At 41.8% G+C, this 12518-nt stretch overlaps 1 protein-coding gene across 3 annotated transcripts in view; it reads left to right on the forward strand.

Annotated features, from left to right (window-relative positions):
- LUZP2 (leucine zipper protein 2) overlaps positions 1–12518 on the forward strand; it is a 341523-nt gene that overhangs the window by 157304 nt on the left and 171701 nt on the right. For all 3 annotated transcript variants that reach the window (XM_039533561.1, XM_039533560.1, XM_039533562.1), the window contains 3 exons: positions 4502–4619; positions 6339–6409; positions 11777–11858. In XM_039533561.1, the coding sequence (XP_039389495.1) occupies positions 4502–4619; positions 6339–6409; positions 11777–11858 (271 nt within the window). The remainder of the gene's footprint in view (positions 1–4501; positions 4620–6338; positions 6410–11776; positions 11859–12518) is intronic.

Genomic DNA, 12518 nt, shown 5'->3' on the forward strand with positions numbered 1-12518 from the left:
AGACTGACCGAGAAGTCTTGGATCTGATCGGTGTGTGGAGCGAGGAGTCTGTGCTTTCGGAGCTGCGCTCCAACAAACGGAATGCAAAGACCTACGAGAAGGTCTCCAAAGCCATGAGAGACAGAGGATACAGGCGGGATGCAATGCAGCGCCACGTGAAAATCAAGGACCCCAGACAAGGCTACCAAAAAATCAAAGCGGCAAACGGATGCTACGGAGCCTGCCACCACTGCCCCACCAGTGACCATGGGCTCTGACGATGGGACAGTGTCGACGGCCAGTTCCTCGGCGATGTTCGTGGACGGGAAAGATGAGGAAGGGTTTGTGGAGGACGAGGCAGGCGACAGCGCTTACAACGCTGGTTTCCCCGACAGCCAGGATCGCTTCATCACCCTCATGGAGATCCTCTACCAACCCTCCCCGGCCGTTAACCCGGACCCTGAATCAGGGGAAGGAGCAGTCAGTAAGTGCTTTAAACATGTAAACTTTTATTCTTAATATTACAGGAATCTGAAGTATGTGAAAAGGAGGTCTCTATATATATGGGGATAGAACAGAAATCATCCTGGGAGATCTCCACGAAGCTCTCCAGGAGTGAATCGAAAAGCCTCCACAGGAGGTTCCTGGGGAGAGCTGCCTTATTGGGTGCTCCGTGGTAGCACACTTTTCCGCGCCAGGCTTTCATGAGGTACTCAGGGAGCATTGCCTCCCCGAGCACGGCTGCATAGGCCCCTGGTTTGTGCTGGCTTTCACGCAGCATGTGTAGCGCTGCTGGACCGCCTCTGTCAGCGGCATCTAGTACACATACGGTGACAGGCACAAAAGGCAAAACAGGCTCCATGGTTGCCACGCTGTGGCGTCTGCCAGGGCAATCCAGGGAAAACGGGCTCGAAATGATTGTCTGCCATTGCTTTCCCGGAGGAAGGGATGACTGATGACGTTTACCCAGAACCACCCGCGAAAATGGTTTTTGCCCCATCAGGCACTGGGATCTCAACCCAGAATTCACAGAGACAGACTAGACTGTGTTCATTGTTTGCAAAATTGTATCTTTGCAAGGAATTCACTCCCTTTTTCCCATCACACAGCTTTGACTGTCTCCAGACCTGCCACAGCATCCCCCTCACAGAGGCTGGCAAAGATTAGGCGGCGAAAGAAAAAGACACGGGACGAGATGTTCGCTGAACTTATGGGCTGCTCCCGAGATGAGGTGGACCAGCAGAGCCAGTGGAGGGAGACCCTCTCTCTGTACCAGTGCTCACACAGTGAACGGGAGGAGAGGTGGCGTGAGGAAGACAAGCAGGCGACTCAAACGCTGCTTGGACTAATGAGGGAGCAAACGGACATGCTCCGGCGCCTTGTGCATGTTCTGCAGGACCGCAGGCAGGAGGACAGAGCCCCCCCTGCAGTGTATCTGCAACCGCCCTCCCCCGCCACAAAGTCCCATACCCCCCTCACCCAAAATAACCAGAAGGAGGGGCGCCAGGGGCCGTGAAAACTGTCACTGCACCCTAGCAGAGTGCTCAAGTACCCAAAAGCTCTCATACCCTAAATTTTGAGAAGTCCTTTCCTTCCCGCCTCACCCAAGCCCCCGTCCCAGTTTCATCCCCTAACTGTCTAGTTGATAATAAAAAATACTTTTCTGTTAATTACTGTTTCCATCATGTTCTTTTAGAGGAGACTGTGTTTGAAGGGGGGAAGGGGGTTGGTAATTGGACAGGACAATCACCTTTACCAGGGTACAGACACGGGGGCAGGATCAGCAGCAGGTCACACACACAGTGCAGACAGTAGGCACCCTGGTAAGTATGGGAGGTGGTTTGCAGGTTCTGTGTGTGGGGGGGGGGTACGTGACTTTGTAGCGGGGGAGGGTGGTTACAGATCTCATGCAACGGTCCCTGTCCTGGACCACAGAGCCACGCAGCAGAGGAATCTGTATCCGTCCTCCCCCGCCAAAAGGCCACATAGCCCCCGCACACAGAGTCCCAAAAAGGAGGGATGGCAGGCTCCATTGAAACAACCAGTCCGGCACTGCAGACCGCTCTGGGAGCAGGAGCCTGTCATTCCTCGAGTTTTGAGGCGGTCTTTACATCACCGCACACCCTACCCAGCACAGTCCGCGTCCCAGTTTCAACCCTTTAACGCAAAGTCATCAATAAAGAAACCTTTGTAAAGTTACAGTGGAACATGTATTTTATTTTTAAACGTGTGTTGGAAGTGGGGGAAGCGGGGTGGACGGGGTATGTAACTGCAGATGCTAGTCAACAGTAACTTGGTAAAGAAACAGGGGCAGGTTCAGCTTCTCTGTAAAGAAACTGAACAGTCACAGGTCACGCTGCTCGCTGGTACTTGAAGAGTTCCTTGTCGCTGTGCAAGGCGCCTGCATAGGACTTCACGAGCCAGGGCATTAGAGGGTAGGCTGGGTCCTCGACGATCACTATAGGCATCTGCACATCCCCAAGAGTTATTTTGTGGTCCGGGAAGAAACTACCTTCCTGCGGGCATCTAAACAGAGCAGAGTTCCTGAAAACATGTGCGTCATGAACTTTGCCTGGCCACCCGACATTGATGTTGGTAAAACGTCCCCCATGGTCCACCAGTGCTCGCAGCACCATTGAAAAGTAGCCCTATTTCTCAGCAGCTGACTGTGGAAGAGGTGGACGATAAGGTGCGAGGAGTTGACAACGGCCATAACTGCAGCGGGCTCCGTGCTCGCAGTGCTGTGCCGCCCGCGCTGTCGCTGAGCAGAAAAGTGCATGAACAGATTGCCCGCAGGCGCTTTCGGGGAGGGAGGGAGGGCGTGATTGACGGTTCAATGATGACAGTTACCCAAAACCACCCTCGACACATTTTTTCCCCCAGCATGCATTGGGGGGAAATCCCAGAATTCCAATGGGCAGCGGGGAGTGCGGGAACTGTGGGATAGCTTCCCACAGTGCACCGCTTCCAAAGTCGACGCTGGCCCTGTTACTGTGGACTCACACAGTCGAATTAGTGTATTTAGTGTGGATACACAAATTCGACTTCATAAGATTGATTCCACAAATTCGACTTAAGTTGATTCGAAATAGTCTTGTAGTGTAGACATACCCTTAGTAGAGGGCTGTATGACATTAGTCTAATGTTTGGGTGGACAAAGGGATGAGTGGAAGTGGGTATTGATTTTATAGGAAATAAAGGATAATTTCATACCTGTGACAAATGGTACTCTGTAGATCAACTCCCTTTTGTCCCCATTTTTATATACCCTTTCAAAACAATTTGTTGTTGTTCTATTCTTCTCACATGGAGATACCAGTTTTTCCTTGATCTAGACCCACAAGTATGTAGTGTTTTTATCCTTTTAAGATATTTGAAATGATATTTGCTATTGAGCTCATATGTGGAAATGGAGGATAAAAGTTCTGTTGCCAAGAAACGACTTGAGCACATAAGTTGGAGGCAGTTGCATGAAATGTAGGTTTAATCACTAATTGGATAGTGACCACCTGTCAGCATTACTGTGGCAGGCAGGGTGTTGCAGAGTGAAACATCTCAGTGGTTTTCACAGTAGTGAGAAGAAATTACAGATGTTATAAATTTCATTAAAGAGATGGCAGCTCAAATATTTCCACACTGTTTCCCCACAGTCACATCTGTAAAAATGTTGGCCAAATAAGCTAAAGGTATTTGCTCTTGATGGAGCTTCAATTCAGTATAGTAGTGTACTAAACAACATCAGTAATATAAAAACTTATAACTGTAGGAAAATGACATTTAATTAAAGCTTTGAGATATACCAAGTATCCAAAATCTGATTGTATAGTGCACTATTTTTTTCTTCCATCCTTCTGGCAGAGTAGATGAGCTGTCCATTGCTAAATGAATCAGCCAATATTTCTCCAAACATAGCCAGTGTTCTTGATAGATTCAGAAGCCCAATATGGGCCTGACCTGAAGATCACTACTGATTTCAGTGGGCTTTGGATGAGGCCCTAAGATAGTCTTGGTATGTTGCAGGATTGAGACATTTGTTTCTTTTTATGAACTGATGAACCCAGATCTTCATAGGCATTTAGACACCTAACCCCGATCTGAGCCTGAATCACTAACTGGGTAAAAAAAGTTTTAAATTACAGGAGGGAAAATTCAAATATCTTTGGAACATCCTTCCCCCACAAGGAGGGTCAAAAATCTCTGACTCTACAAAGTTCAATAATTCCTACAGTGCAATAACTCACAGGAAAGAAAAACCTCCTTTATTGTCAACTTGTGTCAAATATAAAAGCATTTGTTCCTGCCCATAACAGGGAATAGGTTGCTGTTGGCACGGTGGTATGAGGATTTGTGTACACAGATGCAGCAGTTCAGTTTGTCATAAAACATTTCAATTCGTAAACATGGTGCAAGGGGGAATGGAAATGGATTCTGCTTATGATTAATAAAAATTGGATGAACTAAGACGCTGATTTCAAGTACATTGGGAAGACATTCTGAGAGGACTGCCTGTGCTTTGTGTTAGACAGGGCTATGAAGAACTGGAAAGACAACTGAAAGAAGTCTTTAAGGAAAGGAGCAATATCCTCCGTCAACTGTCGAAGACCTCAAAAGAACTTGAAGGAATTAAAGTAAACCTGAAGGTTAGATTACCCTTCACTTTTCTGAGATATACAATCACTCACTTTGTTTATTAGAATTACTATCTATTTGTTAAAAACTTGTTCTTTTAACATGAGACTAATTGGTAATTAATTACCCTGATGCTTTTTTTATATGTTGCGTATGCCAGTTTTCAATATTATTTAAACTGAGAAAATATGGTGCGCGTTACACATGAGTGGATTATGCAGTTTATGAATCCCCAAAATTTTCCTTGGATTCTTTGTCTCACTTGTGGAAATTGAAGCAGTTAATGGAGAAACCATTAGGGAGCAGAATACATTGACAAAGAGAGGAAAAAGATTAACTCTCTGGAGCTACTCCTTACTGCCATTAGTGAACAGTTACTCACAAAAATAGTCCTATGTTGGCTAGGGAATGTGATATTTTCAGATTTCTATACAACATAACTATGCCCGCAAAACTTTGTAACGTAGACTAAGCTTTAGTCTAGTTAGAGTGAGAGTGGCCACACTGAAATAACACTGCAGAGTATTAAATAACTCTGCAGCCTATATCCCGTGATAAGCCAGCCAACTGGAGTTAACTGCAGCATAATATCAAATATCAGAGGGGTAGCCGTGTTAGTCTGGATTTGTAAAAAGTGACAAAGAGTCCTGTGGCACCTTATAGACTAACAGACGTATTGGAGCATAAGCTTTCGAGGGTGAATACCCATTTCGTCAGATGCATGTCTTGGAGCATAATGGTTGGTTTAACAGTTTCGGTGAGAGGACAGGACTCAAGTTAAGGGCAATATTTGAGTTATAACTCAACTCTATAGTGAAGACAAACCCTCCATGTGAATAAGGGGTTTCCAGTCTTGCCCTGGATTTGTTGGCTCCCTCAATGACCAAATATTCACATGACAGGGCAGCAGTCTCTTCATGAGGGAGTCTCTTGGCCTAGTGAAAGCAATGAGAATAATTCAGACTGGTTATCAGGTAGATTGCTTATTCTGACACTTGCACTGCCTTGCAGAGAACTGCATTTTATTTGCGCCACCTGTTATGAATGGGGCATATATAACTTCCAACAAGACCACCCCTTGCATTGACTAGTTGAGGGAACAATTCTGGGAAATTATCTCCTCAAACAACTCATAGGACCATGCTGTTATCTTTGAGGGCATGTATGGCTCCCTGTATTCCATTCATTGATGATGCTACCTTCTCTGAGCAGTAGTCTGTCATACATTTTAAAATGTCAGTCTGCATTATCCTGTCATCCTCTACTGCTATTTTTTTCTTGTTGAATTTCTTTCTTCACAGTTTATATGGGGAACTTGCTTCCTCTCTCTCTCTCTCTCTCTCTTTTTTTAAAATGAAGTTACTTTAGAACTTGCTATATTCTCATCAAACTGAATGAATAAAAAAGTAGGACTCGGGAAAAATTATTTTTTCATGGTACTTTGAATTTGATGCTGCAGAGACCGGATCTATGCAAAGAACTGTACTACATACTCTATTAGATCAGTTCTGCTTTAATGTCTTATCCTGAACACCTATGTGTGTGCTGCAGCAAGTGCTGAATTACTGCCGCAGAAGAGCCAAACTATTTCTGCCCTTTTTTTTTAAACTGATGATAAAATGTATTATTCAATGGGAGCCTTTTGTAAAAGAGGTCACCATTAACCTTTTCATAGTTGAGTAACATTAAAGATCTTCTTGGTAATTCTCCCTCTCCCGCTTTGTTTCCAGTCTTTGAAAAATGACGAGGCATCTGCCAAAAGTGATGTGCAGAAACTTCTGGAATTAGGCCAAAAGCAAAGGTAAGAAGCTACCTCCTCTTTTATTCCTGTAAACAGATTGAAAACTATAAGATCATGGAATTCATTCTTTCCTTTGTTTGAACCAGTAAGCACAGCACAGTAGGCATGTCCACTAGCAATCGGCCATGACTGTTAAACAGGGGAAGGGAGGAACAATGTAGGATTGTTTCTGCTACACCTGAAATATTAGCTGATATGTGACATACTTTACTTCAGAGTTGGTCATTAATAATATTCATAAGGGTTAATATTAGAATTAGATATACATCAAGGAAATTGGGTTTGGTTTTGCAGGATAGCTCAGTGCTGGAAACTTATTTATTCAAGTCAACACATTTCTGTGCTTAGTGAATTGAGTGCCTTATTGAGGCACCATAAATGCACCTGATTTTCAGAGGGTGCAGTGATCAACAAGTTTGAAAAATCTTTAAAGCATCTCAAATTAGAAACTTATTTATTCAAGTCAACACATTTCTGTGTTATATTGAGGCACCATAAATGCACCTGATTTTCAGAGGGTGCAGTGATCAACAAGTTTGAAAAATCTTTAAAGCATCTCAAATTAGAAACCCAAGAATTGAGGCACCTAAAATAACTAGTTAGTTTTAAAAATTGCTGGCTTTGGAGGTGGGGCATGGGTTCAGATAAAACGCATGAAACTGATCACCTAGTTTTGAAAATTCTTACAGGGTAATCTGTGACAAGAAGTAAAAGAGAATAAATTTGTTTGGGGGGGGGGGAAATATTCATGTCAAATATTCACTTGAATCTAGTGAATTGGAGAATTTTCCATGACAAGGGGTGACAGATCACCATCCTTAGTCCTAGCTCGATACACAATGACAGTTCACATGATTCTTACAAATGGAGTCGATCTGATAAATTGATATGCCAATATAATTTTAACAAGCAGACCTAGCCAATAGGGGGATTATTTTCTCTGAAACAGTATGACGTGTTTAATACATGTATGTGTCTCAGTTCTATCACAATAAAAATATACATTACGAATTAATCAGGTATGGACAGTCTAGGTACAGCATATACCCCTTTTGTTGTCATACAAAGTAACACTTGAAATCCTGTAATGATTTTATTGCTAATATTTTACCCACTAGTAGTTTTGTAGCATATATTAAAATTAGATGGCTAATAGGGAAGGATTGTGATGAAATGATTTCCCAATTAGCTCTTAAAAAACAAAAAAAATTGGGGCCTGTTTCAGTGCCCACAAAAGTCAGTGGGGAGTCTTTCCATATACTTCAATGGGTGTTGGATCAGACCTTCACATGCCTTAGAAATGCCAAAGACAGATATTTCTGTTTAAAGGGGAACATTTTAGACCTGTCTGAACTGTGGAGTAGCGGGGTTTAGTTAATTAACGTTTCTAGAGAACTTTAAATATGCAAACGTCTATAGAATTGGACACAATTAAAACATCACTATTTACCACTAGTAACTATCTTGTAGAAAATCAGACACTATTTTTTATCCTCCCGTTTCTCATGTAGTAAATGTTGCCTTGAAAACCCAATATTAGCTGCTGTAATTGCTAAATATTCTTATATCAACAATTTTTAACCATGATGATATTAGGCAGTGATCACCACATCTTGGAACTTTTAATAAGTGAAAAGTAATGTGTTCTTTGTAATACATTAGTAATTATATAATGTCATTACAACATAATGAGATGATAAAATTATGATGCAAGTTGACAGTATCATTGTATCAGTGGTTCAAATTTGCAAATGGTCTCTGAAATATGCACCTAAAACATTTGTGGTTTCATCTCTTTGTGCATGAAAATGCCTCTTTTTGTGGATGTATATCAGCAAACTACATGGTCACCGCCCATTGTGAGTGTAGTTAACTACTTTGTGGATACAAACAAAGGTTTTTGGGATGCATAAATGGTCACACCCATGTAATTTACAAAAGTATTTTAGAACCCTTTTGGAGAATTGACTCTAAATCTTCAGTCTTATAATTTGCTCTGTACATAAAGGCTACATCACAAATCCTTCACCCATAATTCAGTTTCTGTGATGGGGTTTGACAAGCATGCAGCTTTCATGAAGTATTCACATCAGCGAATTAAAATTGTTAATAAGCTATTTAGTCAATTTTAAATATGCCCTGTTGTTTGCAGATGAGAATATGGAATAAGTCTTCCTGGGCAAAAATGGGTATTCCTCAGCTGCATGCACCATTTTGTTCTTTCCATTCCCCTACACAAGACTCCACCTCAGTTCTGTCTGTTTGTCCACCCAAATGGAATGTCAGTTGTCTTTCCAAGAGAAACATGTACTGAGTGTACAGCAGTGTGCTTCAGTGGAACAGTTCCCAGACACAGATTATATGATACATGCAATGGGCTAATGAACAGCTTGGGTTTTTCAATTTCTTCCTTTTTTAAATCCAGGCTTTTATAACACTCTTCGAGAAATGCTATTAAAACCAATGTTGTGGGTACTCAAATGACCAATAGTTACAGACTCACTGGAATTGGGTTCCACAGAGGTTATGGAAGTCTAGAAGCTCCTATTGACAACATGACAGGGAATTAAAATAGGCATATAATTAACACAATGGGTGCTGTGCACCTGCTATGATATATACCTTTCCCAGAGATTGTGTATCTAAGAATAAACCCAGACACTTCCATCTGATAAGCTGTATATCAGCATAGATACGTATCTATCTTTACCTTGTCGTAAATCATTCTGTTAGCCTCCTCTCACAATTTACCTAATGAAGGGCCTCATAGAATATAAAGGTTGGAAGGGACCTCAGGAGATCATCTAGTCAACCCCCTGCACAAAGCAGGACCAATCCCCAACTAAATCATCCCAGCCAGGGCTTTGTCAAGCCTGACCTTAGAAACCTCTAAGGAAGGAGATACCACCATCTCCCTAGGTAACCCATTCCGGTGCTTCACCTCCTAGTGAAAATGTTTTTCCTAATAGCCATGTTTTATCTGATATCATGTTTTATCTGCCAAGATCCTGAGGTTGTACCCAATCTGCAATAAATGGAGAAGAGTGTAGCTGCCCTCCTGTTGAATAGAAAACGAGAGATGCTGGGACCCATCATCACTTTGGGCAGCCTTTCGGCATTAAAGCCACAATGTACTTCCTTCATAGAAATGAGGACTGCATTTGCCTTATGGGCTGCACTTTCACTAAGCCTGTTATATAGCATGAATCCAATAAAGTGTAGGGTGCCAGAATCTCAGCTATCAGAGGGGTAGCCGTGTTAGTCTGTATCCACAAAAACAACGAGGAGTCTGGTGGCACTTTAAAGACTAACAGCTGTATTTGGGCATAAGCTTTCGTGGGTTAAAAACCCACTTCTTCAGATGCATGGAGTGAAAATTACAGATGCAGGCATAAATATACTGACACATGAAGGAAAGGGAGTTACCCTACAAGTGGAGAACCAGTGTTGACAGGGCCAATTCAATCAAAGTGGATGTGGTCCACTCCCAATAACTGATGAGGAGGTGTCTCAATACCAAGAGGGGGAAAATTGCTTTTGTAGTGAGCCTGCCACCTCCCAGTCCCTATTCAAGCCCAAATTAATGGTGTTACATTTGCAAATGAATTGTAGCTCTGCAGTTTCTCTTTGAAATGTTTTGACATTTTGAAGTTTTTGTTGTTGAGGTATGGGTACTTTTAATCTGTTATAAAACGTCCAGGGAGATTGAAGTGGTCTCCTACTGGCTTTTGTATATTACCATTCCTGATATCTGATTTATGTCCATTTTTTTCTTTTACTTAGAGACTGTCCAGTTTGGACAAAGTGCATGGCAGAGGGGCATTGCTGGCACATGATGGCATGATGGCACATTCACTTGCACATTTACTAATGTGGTATATGCCATCATGTGCCAGCAATACCCCTCTGCCATGTGTCATTAGATTTATGCCTGCATCTGTAATTTTCACTCCATGCATCTGAAGAAGTGGGCTTTTTACCCACAAAAGCTTATGCCCAAATAAATCTGTTAGTCTTTAAGGTGCTACTGGACTCCTCGTTGTTTTTGAGAATCTCAGCTGATACAAGATGAGGTAGCACCATTGACTTCAATGAAGCTGTGCAGATTTACACCATCTGAGGATCTGACCCTAGTGTTCATTCACCAAAAGTCCAACTTTAATCCCTTCACTTCTGATCTTTGTTGTAGTTTTTATGCTGCAGTAGAACATGGTTGTTTCCCATAGTGGTTCAAGTTCTGTTACTTCAATGTATTATTAACACTTCAAAATGACACAAACTATGTCTATATTAGACAAATTGGAAGTGCTGCTGCTGTTGGCTCTCTGGCTTCACCAGCTGTTTCAAGCACCGTTTCAGTTAAATCTGCACTACCCAGAACTCCCAAGGTTGCTAGCACCGGTGTAGATGAGGACTAATATGGTAGATGAGCCAGCAACTCAGGTACTTTGTGCCTCATCATGTACAAAGCTCATTGTACACCCGTCAAGCAGTTACTGGGCTAAATTGTCTCCTGCACCTGAGCCATGCTCAAGGCAGGCAGGGGTTCCAGCTTCCTGATCCTGAGGGTTGATCTGTGCCAGTGGCATCCCTGATAATGCTGTTAGAATGTTCTAAGATATGTCACTGTTGTAGCAGCACCACAACCCTTGCAAATGGCCTGTGTTAGGGGTGAAGGGAGTGGCTAGCGTAAGACTTGTATCAGACATAATTGTGCCAGAAGGGAATTCTTACTCCACATAAATTCTCTATTTGCAATGTGTTGCCAGTTTGTGGTCCCGTTTCACTTCCTGAGCAATGCAAAGGGGCTGGATCTCAGTAGCTAAACTTTCCAATAAATCTCTCTGGTTTTTTTGGGGTGGCGTTTCTTTTAAACAATTAGACAACTCCTTAAAAGATCCCAGTTTATCATTTGCTTTTAGAAAGAGATAACTAGGGGCTTAGGTTTACCAGCTAGAATTTCTCTTTTCTTTAAAAGCAAATATAAACAAACTGTCATAGACAGTAGTATATTTCCTTGTTCAAAGTGCTTCTCTTTCCTTTCTTTACTGTTGCAATTCTTTTCACTAGAAATTACACAATTAGCAGATGTTTTGCACAGGAGAGTGCTTGATAGATACAAAAGGTAGCTACTTACCATGTTTATATATATATATTTATATAAAATTTATTTTTGCATCAGCACTGGAGTTCACTGGACCATTATGGCTTTAACAAAACACATAGATGCAGCACTCCTGGTTGTTATGCTGCATAATTAAACGAGTCTGTTTAACTAAAGTAAACAAAAACAAAAAAAACCCCACCCCCATATTTCCTAATGGAAAGTAGTGCTGAAGTTTGTATTGTTTCTTTTCAATGATCTAGGGAAGAAATGAAATCTCTCCAGGAGGCCTTTCAAAAGCAGCTTAATGAGGCAGCTGAGAAAGCAGAAAAACAGCAGGCTACTGTGAGTGATTCTCTGTCCTTTTTTCTGTATTCTCTTTTGTTTCTTCTGTCTTTCTACTCTCCTCCCTTGTGATTTATTTCATTATCTCATATCTTTGCATGACCAAAGTTATAATAATTTATTGATTATGCACAGTGCTTTGATGACCAAGAAGTCCTTAGTCCTTGCTCTAAGGAGGCTGCATCCGAAAGCCCTTTACTCTCATGTATATCACTTTATACTGTTATAATTCCATTGACTTAAGTGGAGTCATACCAGATTGAAAAGAGTTTCCATAAGAATCTAATCAGATCCCAAAGGTCCAATCTTAATCTTATTGAAATCAGTGGGTGATTTGCCCATTGACTTCAAAAGAAATAGGATCTGGGTCTCAGTGTTGTAATCCATGAACTCAGATTAAAGTAATCATTAAACTGTGTAATATTTTTGGCTAAATCCGCCATTAACCAGGGACAATTGAATCAAACTTTGTGTATTACTGTTATTCTGTTGAGCATAAATGGTCACATTTTACTACTGCATAGAAAATTACAACCGTTTCTCATTTCTCTTGTGTATAACTGGTTTGCTGCTAGGACATAAATAAGGAAATGGCCCCTATAAGTGTCAGTGCTTAAATAAACAAAACATCTCTGTAAATGATCTGTCTTCAATTGGTCA

This window comes from Mauremys reevesii, linkage group 4 (genome assembly GCF_016161935.1).
Source record: "Mauremys reevesii isolate NIE-2019 linkage group 4, ASM1616193v1, whole genome shotgun sequence".
Lineage (NCBI taxonomy): Eukaryota > Metazoa > Chordata > Testudines > Geoemydidae > Mauremys > Mauremys reevesii.